Here is a 21,003-nt window from a genome sequence, read left to right on the forward strand (position 1 = left end):
TCTAAAATAGAATAATAAAAATACTCTATGAATTTTATCCTTCTATATATATTTTTAAAATTCAAACAAAATTTTAACCTTTAATTTCTATTAAATAAGTTTTAAACATTTAATTTGAATCGAGATAAATTTTCATATTTAATTTACAAATTTATATTTAGGGTTAGTATGTAGTATATAAAATACCTTTATAAAACACTTGTCAACCCCTACCTCCGATTGTCCATTAGTAGTGTATCAAATAATTTTCCTCATATTTGTGCATTGCCAGTGAATGAAATGGTGAATTTATATATTAAAAAAACTCTTATTTGGTGGAACTAAATATTACTCCCTAAGCTCTTATCATAAATCAATATTTGATCGAATTTATTTATTTTTATTTGGTGGAACTAAATTATTTTCCATATCCAATTCATAAATAATTCACATAGATTGGGATAAGAGTATGATTTCAAGAGCATGTATTTTGAACATAAACCATAATAATACAAAGGAAAAAGTTAGCCATAATAATTCTTTATTTTATTATTAAACCAAATCCTGATTCTTTATTTTATTTGTTTTAAAATTAGAAAACCTTAATTAAACTAATCATAAATAAATAAACTAATCAATGTTCAAACTTTGAACATGCTTTATTAAACTAATCAATGTTCAAACTTCGAACATGCTTTATTAAACTAATCAATGTTAAAACTTTGAACATGCTTTAATAAACTAATCAATATATTTATACGAAATGAAATTTAAATTTAAAATGTTATAAAAGTTTTAAAACTTTAATTTCATTATTAAACCAAATCCTCATTCTTTATTTTATTTGTTTTAAAATTAGGTTACCTTAATTAAACTAATCATCAATAAATAAACTAATCAATGTTCAAACTTTGAACATGCTTTATAATTTTAAATTATAATTAGTTTAGTTATAATCTAACAAATACCAAAAATTAATTTTAGGTCAATTATACATATACCAACAATTAATTTTAGGTCAATTATACATGCTTTATAATTTCTTTATTGTTTGGGTGATTGATAAAGAAATGAAATTAAAGTTGCAACGATATCATTTAATAGATACTTTTTTGCTTCGTGTGTTCTAAATTTGTATTGTTTATTTTTATTTTATAATGTGTAATTGCAACTTCAATTCTTTGATAGTGTCTTCTAATTTTAATATGTTGCAGTAATGGCTCGTCTGCCTTTAATTGCACAAAGTGTGAGGCGTAAAAGAATTGGTATTGTATTGACAATATGGTTGGAAATCTGTAGAATTGCGATTTGGTTCTTATTTAGAATGGGTGCCAGCCTTAGCCTACATACTTATAGACCAAGGATTAGGTCCTATACCTTAGATTTTTATGCAAAACGAGATTATGTGAAAAGGCTTGTATATGCTAGTGACGAGACTTGTATTGAACAAGTGAGGATGAATAGAACTGTTTTTTTTAAACTATGTGAGATGTTAGAATCGTTAGGGGGATTGAAGTCGTCAAGAAACATGCTTGTTGATGAGCAAGTAGCAATGTTTTTACATATCATCTCCCATCACCTGAAAAATCGAGTTATCAAGCATCACTTTAGAAGGTCCGGAGAAACTGTTAACAGAGCATTTCATAGCGTTTTAAATGCTGTCATACGCTTACAAGATGTGTTATTTAAAAAGATGGAGCCAATTACAGCCGATTCTTTTGACACAAGGTGGAAATGGTTTAAGGTATTGGACTGAGTTTTATATATAGCTTGTACAACATTTAGTTGATTTAGATTTAAATTAGTATTCTAACTCAAGGTTTTATATCATGTGATATAGAATTGCTTAGGTGCTCTTGATGGAACCCACATCAAGATTAAGGTTCCAATAGTTGATAAACCTAGATATCGAACGCGAAAAGGTGACACAGCAACAAATATGCTAGGTGTTTGTACACCTGAGATGCAATTTGTTTATGTTCTTCCTAGTTGGGAAGGTTCAGTTGCCGATGGACGGGTTCTTCGAGATGCAATTAGTAGAAGACATGGACTAAAAGTTCCTCATGGTAAAGTGGATAGTTAGAGGACTTTGATATTGTTCATTAAGATCAAACTTTTTGTGCTGAATTAATCATTTTAAAAAATATTTTTTTTATAGGTTGTTATTATCTAGTTGATGCTGGATACACAAATTGTAAGGGATTTCTTGCACCTTTTAGAGGACAACGATATCATTTGAACGAGTGGCGTCAGGGTTATCAGGCAAGTTCTCCGCAAGAGTTTTTTAATATGAAACATGCCTCAGCACGTAATGTTATTGAAAGATGCTTTGGGTTATTAAAACTTAGATGAGGAATACTTAAAAGTTCATCGTTCTATCCTGTAAGGGTGTAAAATAGAATTATTATTGCATGTTGTTTGCTCCATAATTTTATTCGAACCCATATGAGTATTGATCCCATTGAAGCGGAGGTGGGAAAAGGATTACCTAGTAATGTGGTGGATGACGATGAACCAACTATCACAAATATTCATCCATCGGATGCTTGGACTACTTGGAGGATGGAACTAGCCAACCAAATGTTCGATGAATGGCAAGCATCTAGAAATTAGTTTGTGAAACTTTTGTGAAACTTTTGTATTGATTTTTGTATTGTACTAAACTTGTTGAATTATAATTTAATTTCTTCTCATTCAGCATGTGTTATAATTTTAAATTTTTTGTGGTATGGAGCTTTTGATTCATGATATTGAACTTAATTATAATTTTATAAAGTGTTCACCTTTTGATTCATGATATTAAAATAGTAATTAATATAATTTGTTTCTTTTTGTTCTTAAGATAATTATGTCAGGTGTTCCAGAATCAAATGCTTCTTCTTAAGCTTCTCGAGGAACCAAAAGAAAATGGGTTCCAGAAGAAGATGCAGCATTGGTTTCCTGCATGGTGGACCTCAACAATGTTGGAACATTTAATGCTGATACCAGGTTCAAAGCCGGTTATTTAAACGAGTTGGAAAGAATGCTACAAAAGGTTTTACCAAATGCAATGTTGAAGGCGAAACCTAATATTGAATCAAGGATTAGGTTACTAAAAAGAGAGTGGTCAATCGTCTATGACATGCTTAATGGCCAAAACAATAGCGGTTTTGGTTGGGACGAGCATAGGCAGCTCGTTGTTGCTGAAGATGCGGTTTGGGACTCCTATTTAAAGGTAAGATTATTTCAAGTCTTTATTATCTTATTTTTACCAAACTTATAACTAATATGATTTCCTCATTTTTTTAGAGTCACAAAGAAGCCGCTCAATTCAGACATCGTTCTTTCCTTTACTACGACCAGCTTACTACCATATACGCAAGAGATCGAGCAACTGGGAAAGATGCTCAAACAGCTGCTGATGTTCTTGAAGAAATAAATGCTGAGGGTGTACCTACTACAGGTATGGATGAAGAAAGAAACTCACTCTATGACTGCGAAGCTGACGTCTCTTTGGATGACATGGATGTTTCTGCTGACGAGATAGAGACCAAGGGGGTTCCTCATCTTCAAACAAGAGAAAGAAGAAATCTGATGCTCGAGATAATATGTCTTCTTCATTTGATGAGGCTGCCACTTTATTGGCCGAAAACATCAAGGCCGTTGGCGATCAAATCAGTAGGAGTATTGCCTCCGATGTGGTAGTTCAATAGAATTCAGAAGAATTCCAGATCATCCAAGAGAAAGCTACAAATTTATATTCAACCTTATGGGAAATTGAAGGTTTAACCGACGATGAGCGTTATCAAGCTTTAAGTAAAATTCCAGATCATCCAACTCAAATGCTCGTTTTCTTTAGTTTACCTTCTGTTGCGCGATTGGAATGGGTCAGAAGATTTCTTTCTGACCATTAAAAATCAATGTTCAAACTTTTTGATGTTGTAAAACTATATAACATATGGATTATGATGTAGAATTTAATTTTCATCTAACCTTTTCTTAATATAAGTTAATTATGTTTATGCAGAATATAATTCTCAAGTTATATTTTGTTTTTAGTAAATTAATATAAGAACATTTTATTATTAAATTTTATTTAATATTAATTATTTTAATTGTATAAATTCATATAAGAAAATTTATTATCAAGAATTTTATGAAATTATATATCATTATTAAAGTATATTTAATATTAATTATTTTAAATTATATAAATTCATATAAGAAAATTTATTATTACGAATTTTATGAAATTATATATTATTATTAAATTATATTTAATAATAATTATTTTAAATTATACAAATTCATATAAGAAAATTTATTAGTTATAATTATTTTAAATTTTATTAAATCATATATTTTAATTAAAATATATTTAAATTTAATTATTTCAAATTATATTTTATAGTATCATATATTATGATTTGAGTAAATTCATATAAGAATTTTGATTATTAAGAATTTTATTAAATTATATATTTTAATTAAAATATATTTAATAATAATTATGTTAAATTATCTTTTATAGTATCATATATTATGATTTGAGTAAATTCATACAAGAATATTAATTATTAAGAATTTTATTAAATTATATATTTTAATTATAATATATTTAATAATAATTATGTTAAATTATATTTTATAGTATCATATATTATGATTTGAGTAAATTCATAAAAGAATTTTGATTATTAAGAATTTTATTAAATTATATATTTTAATTAAAATATATTTCATAATAATTATGTTAAATTATCTTTTATAGTATCATATATTATGATTTGAGTACATTCATATAAGAATATTAATTATTAAGAATTTTATTAAATTATATATTTTAATTATAATATATTTAATAATAATTATGTTAAATTATATTTTATAGTATCATATATTATTATTTGAGTAAATTCATATAAGAATATTGATTAGTAAGAATTTTATTAAATTATATATTTCAATTATAATATATTTAATAATAATTATGTTTAAATATGATTAAATTATTTATTATTGATATTAATAATCTTATTAAAATTTAAATAACAATAACAATAATCATTTACCCAAACAAATTTATGCTAAGGGTATTCTAGTCATTTTAGTTTTTTCTATTATGCTATTACACCTCTATTCCATTCAACCAAACACAGGAATACTATTACGCCTCTATTCCATTACATTCAACCAAACAATTGATTTACTATTACGCCTCTATTCCACTACAGCGAACCAAACGTGCTGTTAGAGTTTACAAATATTTTATTTTATCATCGTTTCAAAAGCTTTATAATTTTATAAATAGGGAAAAAAATAATATACTCAAGAAAGGGCAAGTAAACTTATTTTATTTTGTCAACAAACTTTTAACCTAATGGCAAAAATATATTATTAAAAGTCAAGCATTCCATTTCTTATTCTTAATTAAGATTTATAAAAAATATATATATTATGGTCCTGTGGGGTCCACCAAAACAATAATTTAGAACTTAAGAAAGACCCTGATCGTCCATATTCTTTTTTAATTATAAAGCCTATCTGGCAAAAAAAAAAGGGGGGGGTTAGGAAGTCAACACTTTTGTTCTGGAACCTCACTTTAAAAACAAATACAGTGCAACACCTTGATTGACGCTAAAGGTGATCAATCTAGCTTGGGATTTTAGGTGTGATGGCTTCAAAGCGGATCTTGAAGGAGCTCAAGGATCTCCAAAAAGATCCTCCTAACTTTTGCAGCTTAGGTTCCATTCCTTCTCTCCTCTTTACCTATTTCCTTTTGTTACAGTTACAGCTGATAGGAAGTCAATGGAATTAATAATGCTATAGATGTAAATGAAGTTGATAGCAAATGGTTAGCATGTTTCGCAAAAAGAGAATATTTCTGGGTATTAGCTTGGGTGGATGTAAGAATTCATCATTGCACCATTATTTCTGTTAAATATGTGCTAAAATTGTTTAGGACTGCAACATGATATATTTTCTCATTGCACTACCATCTAACACTTGTTTTACCTTTTTTATTATTGATGGCATGATAAGCTCCTGAGAATGAAGAAATCTTCATTTGGCAAGCAACTATGCCGGGTCCTCTGAACACTCCATATGAAGGTGGAAAGTTTGAACTCAGAATTCATTTCCCTCCGGACTATCCATTTAAACCACCCAAGGTGCTTCATAATGTTGATGTTAATATATACTGAGGATAGAATAGCATCAAATTTATTTTCGAAGAGAAATTTATTGTAACCAGAGGAGTATGGACCTTCAATGCTGAGCTAGACTGTGCTAAATCTTGAAGTTACATAGTAAATAATAGGACAACGTTATTTCATGATTTTCCAACCTTATAACATATTAATGACCCCCCAACTTGTAGTTTTGTTCACCTAACCTCTCTTTTTCTTCTTTTATCTTCTTTTTCGATTCTTTTTCCTTCCATTTAGGTTGCTTTCAGGAGCAAGATCTTTCACCCTAATATTAACAAGAATGGTAGCATTGGCATTGATATTTTGAAGGATAAGTGGACCCCCGCCCTCACCATATCCAAGGTTATAATTTGCTCAAACCTCCTAACTGCATCCAAGTAAATGTATATTTCAGTTTGAAAATTACATTTCCCTGTTATGCTATTTCTCAACCATTCTTTGTCAAAAACTAGATTATGAGATGCCCATGGGTGAAAGAAAATAAATTATATAAAATCAATCCCAACCCACACCTAAAACTAAATGAATCTCTAATCATTTTCAGACTAATTTAAAAGTTGTATAGTTTGAGTTATTTAAATTTTTTTTAAAAATATAAAATTATTGAAAGGCATTAATGCTTTTATAATAAAATTTATTGTTTTTTAAATTGAATTGGTATTTAATTAATTAGAACTATTCTATTAAAATGAATTTTACATCAAGCCATTGGTCAAATAGGTTTCATAATGGATCATTAATGTCATTTTGAATCTAGTCACTGTCACCCCGGTTAAACTTTATCTTTATTTGGTTAACTGGTATTTAGATGCGGAGAAGTGTAATTTTATTTGTTTTGACTCTATAGGTGCTGCTGTCAATCTACTCAATCTTAGGGGATCCAATGCTCGATGACCCATATGAAGAGAACATTGCCAACATGTACAAGACGGATAGGAGCCAATACGAGAAAGTTGCTCGGAACTGGACGCAGAAGTATGCTATGGTAAGCTAAAATGTTATATTTACAAAAATGAAATTTATGTTATAATTGTGTGGGTCAAGCAGGATAAAGACAACCCAATTTTGACTTTTTTTAAAAAAATTTTAAAACTCAAAACTGAAATAAAATAAAAAAAATTACAAATTTAAACACATTTTCAGTGCTTCCTTGGATGAAGCAAAGGTGATATTCTAGCTAGGATTTTCTTTTCTCTTTTATTTAAATAAAAAAAATTGTTTGTTTTGGGGTTTTAGGGTCCTGTTTATGAAACAATCTGGGAGGAGCTTAAGGGTCTCGAGAGGTTTCCTCCTAGCTATGGCAGTGCAGGTTTGATTTTTACCCTCTCGTTGTTTATTTGTTGTGGTTTTTTTTCTCAAAATCCTTTTCCATTTATTTTTATATGAAACTCCTTCTGGGGGGTTCTTATTGATTGCCATACATATCCATTTGTTGTTAAGTTGGTAGGTAGTCATTCCAATTATGGTTTTCCATGTAAGAACTCATCATCGTACCATTATTTCTATTAAATGTGGTAAGATTCTTTAGGAGTGCAACATGTTATACTTTGCCAAGGCAAATGGGAAAAAGGATTGATTGGTGCGTGTACGATGAGTTGTAGATTGGGTATTCCATCTAACATTTGTTTTACCTCATTTTTATTAATGATGGAATAAGGTCCTGTTGATGGAGACATGTTTCATTGGCAAGCAACTCTCTTGGATCTTCGAGACAGTCCATATGCTGGTGGAGTGTTTGAAGTTGACATTCATTTCCCTTCCCAATATCCATTTGAACCACCCAAGGTGCAAATAATAGGGTGAAGTTAATTCATGGTTTTCTGACCTTATAGCATGCTTGTTTAGCTGCTAATTAGTGACCACCGACTTTACCTTTTACTTTTGTTCACCTAACCTCTTTTTTACTTCTTTTATATTCTCTTTTGATTTTTTTCCTCTTCCATTTAGGTTGTACTCAGGACAAAGATCTTTCATCCTAATATTGATAGGAATGGTAGCATTGGCCTTGATATTTTGAAGGATCGGTGGAGAGCCTACCTCACCATTTCCCAGGTTATTTGCTCATAGTCCTAACTACCTTGAAGAAAAATGCATACTTTAATTTGAACATATGTTATTATTTAGGTCATCTATCGACCATGTACCCTTTAAAATGAAATAAACAGCAAGCCCTTTAAGTATTGCATCATGGGTCATTGTTATTTTGAATCAGGTCACCATGGTTTAGATTTTTTTTTATATATCTTGTAACTATTGCTTTGCTGGGTTTACTAGTATTAGAGGTGGAGATGTTTTCTTATTTGTTTGGATTCTAGGTTTTGCACTCAATTTGCTCACTCTTAAAGAATCCAAATCTCGATGCCCCATTGGTGCCAGAGATTGCCCACATGTACAAGACCAATCGTAGCAAGTACGATACAATTGCACGGAGCTGGACCCAGAAGTATGCTAGGGGTTAATGTGCTGCTACGCATGCACTAGGAGCGCTTCATTCTATCTGGCTTTTATCTTTAAATTATTGTATTAACAAACGAAACAATATTGTCATCTGAATGGACAATGAAATTAGTCTATGTTGAAAAGAACCTCTTGTCTGCAATCGATCATTCTTCCATTTTCAATATGCAAAATGAAAATTCAGCTGCTATAACTCTGGCTTCAATGTGTAAGCTGTGACATGTATTACGGCCAAATCGCTTTATTTTCAATATGCAAAATGAAAATTCAGCTGCTATAACTCTGGCTTCAATGTGTAAGCTGTGACATGTATCACGGCCAAATCGCTTTGGATTTAGGTTAATTTTTGGTTTATGTCATTTGAGTTTAAAGCTCAAGTTTTTCATGCCAATTTGTCATAGGTTTGATTTATTTTGTGTTCAAGTCATTTCAGTTATTTGTTCGGTTTATTTTGGGTTTGAGTTGTTTTGGGCTCAAATCTTCTTGAATTCTACTCAATTTCAAGCTTATGGGTCAATTTGACTTGAATTCATTGTTGTTTTTTCTATAATAGATAAAAAAAATGCCGCTATAGACAATGCCGCTAAATTTTGCAGCGTTTATATGAAAAAAATGCCTCTATAGAACATGACATTTTGCGGCGCTTTTATTAAAAACACCGCTAAAGAACATGACCTTTAGCGGCGCCTTTATCACAAACGTTGCTAAAGAGAATGATTTTAGCGGTTTTTTTTCACAAACGCCGCTAAAAGTACCATTCTTTAGCGGCGTTTATGAAAAAACGCCACTAAGTTTGGCAGATTTGTAACATTCAATTTTCATCCACATACAACCCTTCCTGTAGCATGAAATCCAACCAAAAATAGAAAATCTAAATGATACTTCAAATTCAACGAAAGATATATGAATAGTATTAAGACCCTAACTATAAAATAATAAATCCTAAACCACAAACTCTAACCCATAAACTCCAAACTCAAAACTCTAATCCCAAAATAATAAACATTATATCATAAACCTTAAAACCCTAAACCATAGACATTAAACATTAAATACTAAACCCTAAACCCTAAAATAAAATGAATTTTTACAGCGTTTTTATCAAAAATGCCTCTAATGCCACTAAAGCTCAACAACAAACAACTCCGTTTTCTCAACTTTTTTATGGCGTTTTACGAAAAGCGCCGCTAATGCTCGATCTATAGTGGCGTTTTTCAACAAGCGCCGCTAATTCTTGATCTATTACGACATTTTTTAAAAAGCGCCACTAATGCCACTAAACCTCAACAACAACGTTGTTTTGCTCAACTTTTTTGTGGCGTTTTCCAAAAAGCGCCGCTAATGCTCGATCTATAGCGGCGTTTTTCAAATATCGCCACTAATGCTCGATCTATTGCGGCATTTTTTAAAAAGCGCTGCTAATGCCACTAAAGCTCAACAACAAACAACGTGTTTTGCTCAACTTTTTATGGCGTTTTCTGAAAAATACCGCTAATGCTCAATCTATAGCGGCGTTTTTCAAAAAGCACCGCTAATGCTCGACCTATAGCGATGTTTGTTTCAAAAACGCCGCTAATGCTTGACCTCTTGCGGCGTTTTTGTCATAAACGCCGCTATAGCTCTAACCTTTTGTGGCGTTTTCATACTAGCGGCACTAATCTACAACTTTTGCGGCGTTTTTGGTTCAAGCGCCACTATAAACGCCGCTAAAAACCTGTTTTGCTGTAGTGAATCGAACTTCATTTTTTTTATAAGCTTCTTCAAAGGTAGATTATCATCGTCTTCTATATCTTCTTTTTGTTTTGACCTTATTTTATGCATGCTCATCATCTTTTATGAGAATAATTGTTTCATTGCTTGTCTACTTTAGTCCATCTTTGATGAGAAAAGCTTTTTCACCATTTGACTTCTATTGCTTACATAGAATCCTCTCTTTCTTCAATCCATGTATTTGATGGATCCTCCTCTTCAAAAATATTAACGAGATTGATTGGATTAAATCTCATTTGTAACTCTTTTACACTTTTTCTTTTCATGTGCCTTAGCTTCAACTTCATATTATAATGGGCATAAACTAATTTTTGAAGCTTTTTATGCTTGAGCCTATTTCTCTTCTTTGTGTGAATCAAACTAAATGTACTCCAATTGCGCTTACAATTTGAAAATGAAGTTGTTTAACTCAAAACTCTAACAACAATGCATTGAAGTTGAGGCACACAACCTCCATAATTAATCCACCATTCAACTACATAAAAAAAAACATAAATAATAATATGCAATTCGTAAAGTATTTATAAATATATCTTTATTATCTACAAAACTATAAACGTAAAATTTTTTTTTACCAGGATTAGTCCTCAGAATTGCAACTTGAGCTAATGGTGTTTCAAAAGAATCCACTTTATCTCGATATAGCAACAACTAAAAATAAATAAATTAGTAATTACAATATAATAATTTATAGGTCCCTTTACAAATTTAGGTATATAAATATTTACCTGATTCATTGCCAAAACTTGAATACTCATTTTGGGCTCTAGCTTTTGTATAATATTTCTAACTCCATTCATGGTTTCATAAAGCACATGGTTTGTGGAATTGCCTCCATACAGAAGTTGTGAATTTAAGAAATGTCATGAATAATAAGCAATATAGTAAATATCTAAACAAAAACACTTTACAAATTAAAATATTTAAAAGTTTGACGACGTACCAGTTGAATGCAAATCATTCTGAAGTTGGTTACTCAATCTCTTATCAATGATATCTCAATATTTCTGATAATAGCGACAATCTCTTTGAATTGCCAACTTTGCTCGATCCATAGCTTCATAAATAAAATGCATAGTTGGTTTTTCTTCGCCATCACACGTTTTTAACACTTTAACCAACAGTTCTTGGATCTTTAAGACATCAACAGCCTTTTTTCCAGAACTCAATTGAGTTAATGACTTCCATCATTTCTAGTCCCGCTGGTTTTCTTGCATATATGGACCTTTTCCATGCTGAAGAAGTCACCATTTCCTTTAGTGCTTGTTTGTTTCTAACAATGCTCTCCAAAGCAATAAAATTGGTAGCAAATCTAGTGATCCCAGGTCATAAGAGTTCTACACCCTTGGCATATTTTTTTATATAACCAATTGTCCAAGTATGATTGTATATGAAAGAAGTTATCTTTCTTGCCTCATCTAAGACCCTTTTCGTACTTTTTCTATTACCAATTTCTTCCAAAATAAGATCCAAGCAATGAGCAGAACATGCAGACCAATACAAGTGCCTTCTTTTTTGCATCAACATATGACCGTCGGCTTTAATAGCTGCTTCATTGTCTGTAACAACTTGAACAACAAATTCTTCACCGATTTCATCAACCATTTTGTCCATTAAATCAAAATAAAACTCAACAGTACAGGAGGTAACACTGCTAGCATCAGTGGATCTTTTAAAAACAATACCTCTTGTACTATAAATCAAGAAATTGATTATATGTTGATTAGTTGTCCCTTTCCACCCATCACACATAATGGCCCCTCTTTCTTCCCATATAGGCCTAAAGCTATTTACCCATTATTGTACCTCTTTATACTCATCTTCCAAATACACTCATGTCACCTCATAAGCTGAAGGACCCCTAACCAATTTTCCAACTTCCGCTGCAACTTGAAGTACAAGTTAGACGAATGGTGACTTTGCGATTCTTGCAAGTAAAGCTTCATGCAATATAAACTTGGACATTGCTTTCCCTAGCTTAGCTTTTGCATTTTTAAGAAAGCTCAAACTAAGTTTTGATTGCTTCGAACTTTTCAATCTTTCAAGAATAGGATCCATGTTTGTTAATCTAGCTCTAGGACAGTCAAGATTAGTCCATTGATGTTCCCTCCCACTTCTTTCAAAATTACGGACACTAAATCATCGTCTAATTCCTTGAGTTCCAGAATTACTACCTCCTCCAATTTCAAAAATTAAATGGGGTGGTAGTCCAGATTATTTCGGAAGCACAGAATGAAACACTGCATCTTCTGCAGGAGGACAAGAATGGCAGATCTATAAGCAGGGCTATTCGTTTGTGATTTTTGGTTGTTCGCTTTTTATCGCATTTTTTCAACAAAATAATAATAATGAATTTCTTCTATGAGTAAAGTCTATGCAATCGTCATAGGTGAATTTTGTATGATTTCTTTTGTTTATTTATGCTTTATATTAATTTAATTTTACTTTTTAATTGTTTGTTGGAATATGTATTTGTGCTGTAATCTCTAAAAATATTTATTATATTTACAGTTTTAGTTGAAAGGATAAATGGATTAATCCAAAAGCTAAGGAGAACCATAATGAAAGAATAAAGCATCACATAAGAGAAAATACCTTAATTAACTCCATTTGACTATTATTGTGGAGAACTACAATTACATCAACAATTAGAACATTCAAACACTTCAAACTCAAAACCCAACAAAAACATATCAATCACACACAGCAAACCCAAATCAAACACATCTATATGAGCACATTTGCTCAATTTTTAACAATCTCAAATATGTTTCTAATGTCTTACCTTGTAAACATACAATTTTGTCTAATACCTTACCTGATAAATACTTTTACTACATATGATGCATGTAAAGTTCTTGCTTTTATTTAGCAGTGCAGGTTAAGGATGGTTTTTAAGGAGGTTTGCAGAAACCCGGTCTATTGGCTCCCGGTGGAACATCACAGCCTACAGGAGGAAGATCACGAGCAGCTTCAAGAGGCCAAATTTGCATAAAAATCAGGAGTAAAACTACAGTGACGACTTTGCCAACGAGGAACAAAGCTTTCATTCTTAAGGATTGTTCAGGGAATCAGTGACAATATATACTTCGCTACTACAGCTGATATAAATCTACCAAGGTTGGGATTTTTGTAGGGTTCAGAGATTATAAAAACTGGAACCATGGCTATGGTTATATAGAAGATGAAGCGGAGTTGATGGCGAATTTTCCATGTAATTTCTTCTCTCTCCGTTTTTTTTCTTCATTTTATTTAGACCATGCTTCAAATTTAGACTGACTATGGCTATGGTTATACTATCTGGACATCATAGACTTTGTCAATACCTTACTAATAAGGGTAAAATAAAATTTTAAAATTTTTAGAACATAATTTATTTAAAAACTACTCATATTTTTAACTATTAATTTTTAACTACAAAAATAAACTTTTTATATCCAATTTTTTTATAATTTATTATTATTCACTTTCACATATTTTAATAATTTTTATTATTTATTATTTTCTTATATTTTTAATTTTTTTATTTTCAATAAAAGTATCATAAAGGTTTCTGTATTAGGAGTTAGATTCTATTTTGTCCCCTCCACTAAAAAATAGAAAAATTAGTATTGTATGTTATATTAAAGAGCAATTTGTCCTTTCTATTAAAAATTTCATCAATTTGTACCGTTAAAACTGACGTGTTTGACACAATAACTATATAGTGGCACGTGGTGTGCCACGTATATCTTACGCTAACATACAAATACTAGTTTTTAATAGTAAAATTGGATAAAATTTTTAACAAAATGACCAATTTGTTCTTTGATCTAACTTATAGAGATCAATTTGCCAATTTTTTTAATAGAGTGACACAATACAATTTAATTCTTAAAATAAGAACCTCCATGATATTTTTCCCTTTACTTTTTATTTTCACTTGTACCCAACTTCTAACTCACAAACATACCTCCATGATATTTTTCCCTTTACTTTTTATTTTCACTTCTTTTTGTTTGAACGGGTCTCGCGTTTACAAATTGTGGATTTAAGAAATATCATGAATAATAAATAATATAGTAAATATCTAAATAAAGCACTTTATAAATTAATATATTTAAAAATTTTACGATGTACTAGTTGAATGCAAATCATTATCAAGTTGGTTACTCCATCTTTTATCAATGAAATTTCAACATTTCTAGTAATAGCGACAATCTCTTTGAATTGCCAACTTTGCTCGATCCATAGCTTCACAAATAAAACGCATAGCTAGTTTTTCATCGCCATCACACATTTTTAACACTTTAACCAACCGTTCATTGGATCTTTAAGACATCAACAGCCTTTTTCCTGAACTCTATTGAGTTAATGACTTCCATCATTTCTAGTCCCACTGATTTTCTTGCATATGTGAACCTTTTCCATGTTGAAAAAGTCACCATTTCCTTTAGTGCTTGTTTGTTTCTAACAATGCTCTCCAAAGCAATAAAATTGGTAGCAAATCTAGTGATCCTAGGTCGTAAGAGTTCTACACCCTTGGCATATTTTTTTATATAATCAATTGTTCAAGTATGATTGTATATGAAAGAAGTTATCTTTTTTACCTCATCTAAGACCCTTTTCATATTTTTTCTATTACCAATTTCTTCCAAAATAAGATCCAAGCAATGAGCAGAACATGCAGATCAATACAAGTGCCTTCTTTTTTGCATCAACATATGACCGGCTTTAATAATTGCTTCATTGTCTGTAACAACTTGAACAACAAATCCTTCACCGATTTCATCAACCAATTTGTCCATTAAACCAAAATAAAACTCAGCAGTACAAGAGGTAACACTGCTAGCATCAGTGGATTTTTTAAAAACAATTCCTCTTGTACTATAAATCAAGAAATTGATTATATGTTGATTAGTTGTCCCTTACTCCCTTTCCACCCATCACACATAATGGTCACCCCTCTTTCTTCCCATATAGGCCTAAAGCTATTTACCCATTCTTGTATCTCTTTATACTCTTCTTCCAAATACACTCCTGTCACCTCATAAGTTGAAGGATCCCTAACCAATTTTCCAACTTCCACTGCAACTTGAAGTACAAGTTGGAGGAATGGTGACTGCGATTCTTGCAAGTAAAGCTTCATGCAATATAAACTTGAACATTGCTTTCCCTAGCTTAGCATTTGCATTTTTAAGAAAGCTCGAACTAAGTTTTGATTGCTTTGAACTTTTTAGTCTTTCAAAAATAGGATCCATGTTTGTTAATCTAGCTCTAAGAGAGTCAAGATTAGTCCATTGATGTTCCCTCCCACTTCTTTCAAAATTACGGACACTAAATCATCGTCTAATTCCTTAAGTTCTAGAATTACTACCTCCTCCAATTTCAAAAATTAAATGGGGTGGTAGTCCAGATTATTTCGGAAGCACAGAATGAAACACTGCATCTTCTGCAGGAGGACAAGAAGGCAGATCTATAAGCAGGGGTGTTCGTTTGTTATTTTTGGTTGTTCGCTTTTTCTCAACAAAAAAATAATAATGAATTTCTTCTATGAATAAAGTCTATGCAATCGTCATAGGTGAATTTTGTATGTTTTCTTTTGTTTATTTATGCTTTTTAATTCAATTTTACTTTTTAATTGTTTGTTGGAATATGTATTTGTGCTGTAATCTCTAAAAATATTTATTATACTTACAGTTTTAGTTGAAAGGATAAATGGATTAATCCAAAAGCTAAGGAGAACCATAATGAAAGAATAAAGCATCACATAAGAGAAAATACCTTAATTAACTCCATTTGACTATTATTGTGGAGAACTACAATTACATCAACAATTAGAACATTCAAACACTTCAAACTCAAAATCCAACAAAAACATATCAATCACACTCAGCAAACCCAAATCAAACACATCTATATGAGCACATTTGCTCAATTTTTAACAATCTCAAATATGTTGCTAATATCTTACCTTGGAAACATACAATTTTGTCTAATACCTTACCTGATAAATACTTTTACTACATATGATGCATGTAAACATACTTTTACTATATGAGTGTTTACATATTAGATAAGTTAAAAAAATACGTATATGCATGAAAACAATTATAATAATAATAATAACAATAATAATAGTAATAATAATAATAAAATTGCTAAAATATGGATTAAATCAGAATAAAAACGAAAGTACTGGGCGAAATCGAAATAAAAAACAAAAAAAGGACCAAATTGCAACGCGTGCTGAAAAGGGAAAGGCCAAAACTGCAAATAAACCACAGGCCCAAAACGCAGCGTTGAAATGGGCCAAGTCGGAACAAAATGAAATTGCAGGGGCTAAATTTAAAAAAGAGAAAATAACGAAAAAGGGATCAAATTACAACACGCTGCCAAATCAGGGGACTGCGCGCGCAAATAGTCCAAAAAACTAACAAACGCGGATCCTCCGGGTCGGGTCGGGTCGACACGCGGGTATAGTCGATCGAACGACACCGTTTGGACATTGGTGCTCCAGGTGCAAAACGGCACCGTTTCACTTCATTATTTAAATAAAAAAAATTCATTTTTTTGCTTCATTTTCGTCCGAAATTTCAGAACACCCCCCCTTTTTGTTTATTTGAGCTCTGCTAGGGTTTCAAAAGAAGCCCATCCTCGCCGTCATCGCTCCACCACCGTGACCGGTGGCCATCGTCGCTCAAAAGGGGATTTTTCAGTCGGGCTTCAGACACCTTTTAAAGGCCATACCACCGAGACGTAGATACACCGAAGGGAGGAGGCTTTCGGCTTCCTTCTAGGTCCGATTCCGACGATGGTGAGGGATCCACGACCGTCGGAGGCTCCGATCGAATTCCTTTTACTCTTTTATTATATGAAAATGAAAGAAACAGAATCGAAAGAAAGAAAAATGAGTCAACCTTCTTTTCAGTTTTTGCTCTTCGATTTTCTTGATATTCTCTGATGTTAGTGGTGTTTAAAAAATATTCCCTCTGTTAGGATTGTAGCATTTGTATATCAACTATCTTTCCAAGAATTGAAAAAAAAAATCCCTCAAACATAATAGATCTGGCTTTTTATAGCCGAAAGAAAGAAGAGAAAAAAAGTTTGTCTTCGTTTCTGCTTGCGTGTTTGCCATCTTCTTTGCAAGTGATGTGACGAGGGCGGTGGAGTTGGTGTCTACCAGAGGAGTGGCGGTAGGTCTGGGGCAGGTGGCCGATGGGACAAAGCGATGGCAGAGGGATGGGCACGGCGCTAGGCTTGGCTAGGGTTTCCGCCCTAGTCTGACTGGGTTTGGGGCCGGTTGGGCTTATTGGGCCGTTTGGGCTCTGCCAATTGGGCTGATTGGGTTAGGCTAGTTGGGCCTGGGTAGTTTTTAGGTTAAAATTTGTTATTGGGCCCTGGGTCAAAAATTGGGCTTGTACAGCTGCCCCTCTTTGCTCGTTGTCGTGTAACGATAACAGAGCAAAGACTAAGAAAGACCAATTTTTGTCCAGTCTTTGCCGAGTATTGACTTCTCTTGACGCTTCTTTTCAAGTAACTTTATTCTAGTCCACTGTGTCTTGTTGCGTCGACTCACTCCACTGTAACTTCCAAAAGACAAAACTTGTAGCTTCAATCCACTCTATTGTAGCTTCAGGGAGTAAGGTCCATCATTTTGACCCGCTCCACTGCAACTTCAGGGGGATGAGATTCGTGACTTCAACCTGCTTTACTGCAACTTCAGAGAGACAAGGTTTGTGACTTCGCTTCCATCTATTCTACTACAACTTTAGGGGAATAAGATTAGACATGATAAGAATCACTATCTTCTGTCCGCTCCGCTACAACTTTAGGGAGACACGCCTTATTGTTTTCAGTCTGTTCCACTGCATCTTCAGGGAAATAAGACTTGATGCGATCTACTCTGCTGTAACCTCAGAGAGATAAGATCCTTTAATCCGCTCCACTGTAACTTCGGGGAGATAGGATAGTGTCTTCGATCTGCTCCGCTGTAATCTCAGGGAGATAAGATCTCTTATTTTAATCTGCTCCACTGTAACCTCAGGGAGATAAGATCTGAAATTCTTTGGTCTGTTCCACTGTAATCTCAGGGAGATAAGACCTGATGTGATCTTCTCTACTGTAACTTCAGAGAGATAAGATCCTTTAATCCGCTCCATTGTAATCTCAAGGAGATAGGATTACTATCCTTGATCTGCTCCGCTGTAATCTCAGGGAGATAAGATCTGAAATTCTTTGGTCTGTTCCACTGTAATCTCAGGGAGATAAGACCTGTATAATAAACCTAATTATGCCTAATGATTAGGATGACATGATCAAAATGAAACAAATGCTCCTAACTTGACATATGTGAATGGTGTTTGCATGAATGCAGAATTTTATTTTTCCGAGAATGATCTCGCTTAGGTTATCACTACTCGAAGTTTATCAAGGTTTTGTGACTGATGTGCTACAACGCCTTCTCGCTTGACTGATTTTTCTGAAGAAACATTTAGCCAGACTGTCCCCATTGTAAACCTCAAAGTTATATCCACTGAGACGCCAAAATTTGTACCATCATTCTCTCACAGTAATCTAAGGGTAGAAATATGTGGCTTTTCCTCTGTCCTCTTTTATCACAATTCGGGGATATAGGATCTGAACCGTTTTGGTTTCCTACACCATTCTCAAGGTGTCGTACCAAAGCCTTATGCGCAAGTGAAGGCTCTCTTCTCCGAGGTAACCTCTTCCTATTGCCTGATGATCATTGCTTGCTTGTTCATTTAAGCTTTGTAATTAACACGACAGCTTGTCATTTTGTTCAATCAATGTTTAGACAACAAAATCTGAAAGGATAGTCTTTAACTTAGACTCTTCCTTCTTAGATTTCCAACCTTTAAAATTGGCGTGTTCTAAACATTAGTCCTGTTTCAGGTTCCTATATTATTTAGAACTTTTCAGAGTAATATGCAAAACTTCTTTCCTGAAAGTTTTATTAGTTCGTTAATCAATATTCCTATGCAACATGTTTACAAAAAGATCATAACAATGGATAAGAATAAAGCTAGTTCTGATCATAACTCGAATAAAACATCAAAGATGGCGAAAGAAAGGTAACAAAGAAGTGGATTGAGAATGTGCGTTTTCACAAAAGGAATGGAAGAAAGAAAGAAAATAAAAAATGTATTTTCAAGAATACACCTAAGAACTAGATGCCCCAGTTATCGCCGCTTGAGTTTCTCTGTACAAACTTTCCGAAGACCCTTCTAAGTTTGACATGTGTTCAGGAGATCTGCAATACTCTGTCAATGTTCCAAGACGTTGCATATCCTTTCTTATTGGTAAAGCAAGATCATCATATGCCCCTGATCAAAATTTGATCCGCTCAAGTCCTGATGTTCCAATCCTGCCCAATACTTGAGTCGCCCTTTTCGGGTTTTCGACTCAAGCCCTCTTTGGTCTCAAAGTGCCCTTTACGGGTTTTCACCTTAGCCTCTCCAAAGTTTTTTTTTTTTTAGGAAGCAAAGCGCCCTTTACGGGTTTTCACTTTGGTTCCCCTTTCTTTCATGTGAAGTATTTCTTGACGGAGTCTGCGTTTACAGGATTTGGTAAACTTTTGCCATCCATCTCGCATAGGATCAAAGCTCCACCGGAAAAGGCCTTCTTTACAACATAAGGGCCTTCCCAATTTGGCATCCATTTTCCTCTAAAATCTTTTTGCATAGGAAGAATCTTTTTTAGTACCAAGTCCCTTTCACGAAATTCTCGGGGGTGAACCTTTTTATTATAGGCTCGCATCATTCGTTTCTGGTACATTTGCCCATGGTGAATAGCTCTTAGCCTCTTTTCTTCTATTAGGTTCAACTGATCGTACCGAGATTGGATCCAATCGGCTTCATCCAACTGTAGCTCAGATAACACCCGTAGAGAAGGGATTTCAACTTCAATGGGTAATACTGCCTCCATTCCATAAACCAGAGAAAAAGGCGTTGCCCCAGTAGAAGTTCTAACAGATGTTCGATAGGCAATGAGAGCAAATGATAACTTCTCATGCCAATCCTTGTAGGTTTCAGTCATTTTCCCCACAATCCTTTTAATATTTTTATTGGCCGCCTCCACTGCACCATTCATTTTGGGACGATACGGCGATGAGTTATGATGCTTAATTTTAAATTTGCTACAAACTTCAGCTATTGTGCTATTATTCAAGTTCATCGCATTGTCGGATATGATCCTCTCAGGCATCCCATATCGACAAATGATCTCCTTCTTCAAGAATTTGCTGACTACTGCTTTTGTGACATTTGCATATGAAGCAGCCTCCACCCACTTGGTAAAGTAATCAATTACTACAAAGATGAAGCGATGCCCATTAGAAGCCTTTGGTGATATTGGCCCAATAACATCCATACCCCACATGGAAAACGGCCAAGGAGAGGTCATGACGTGAAGAGGTGAAGGAGGCGCGTGTATTTTGTCTCCGTAAATTTGGCATTTGTGGCACTTCCTGGCATGATCAATACAATCTCCTTCCATGGTGGGCCAATAGTACCCAAATCTCATGATCTGTCTGGCCATCGTGAAACCACTGGCGTGCATCCCACAAATACCCTCATGGACTTCTTCCAAAATTTTCTTGGCTTCCACA

The 21,003-nt window shown here is 33.1% G+C and overlaps 1 protein-coding gene across 3 annotated transcripts; it reads left to right on the forward strand.

The window, feature by feature from the left end:
• Positions 1-5,520: 5,520 nt before the first annotated feature.
• Positions 5,521-8,797, forward strand: LOC107915879 (ubiquitin-conjugating enzyme E2 8). 3 transcript variants are annotated; one of them, XM_016845072.2, is made up of 8 exons: positions 5,521-5,702; positions 6,001-6,128; positions 6,405-6,509; positions 7,015-7,152; positions 7,404-7,476; positions 7,825-7,952; positions 8,115-8,219; positions 8,483-8,797. In XM_016845072.2, the coding sequence occupies exons 1-8, from the start codon at positions 5,633-5,635 to the stop codon at positions 8,624-8,626; spliced, it is 891 nt and encodes a 296-aa protein (XP_016700561.1). In that variant the 5' UTR covers positions 5,521-5,632; the 3' UTR covers positions 8,627-8,797. The 3 variants fall into 3 exon arrangements, with proteins under 3 accessions (XP_016700561.1, XP_040959458.1, XP_016700562.1); XM_016845073.2 differs by lacking the exon at positions 5,521-5,702 and adding an exon at positions 5,720-5,864; XM_041103524.1 differs by lacking the exon at positions 6,405-6,509 and having other exon boundaries at positions 5,528-5,702.
• Positions 8,798-21,003: the final 12,206 nt, after the last annotated feature.

This window comes from Gossypium hirsutum, chromosome D10 (assembly GCF_007990345.1).
Source record: "Gossypium hirsutum isolate 1008001.06 chromosome D10, Gossypium_hirsutum_v2.1, whole genome shotgun sequence".
In the NCBI taxonomy this organism is placed as follows: Eukaryota; Viridiplantae; Streptophyta; class Magnoliopsida; order Malvales; family Malvaceae; genus Gossypium; species Gossypium hirsutum.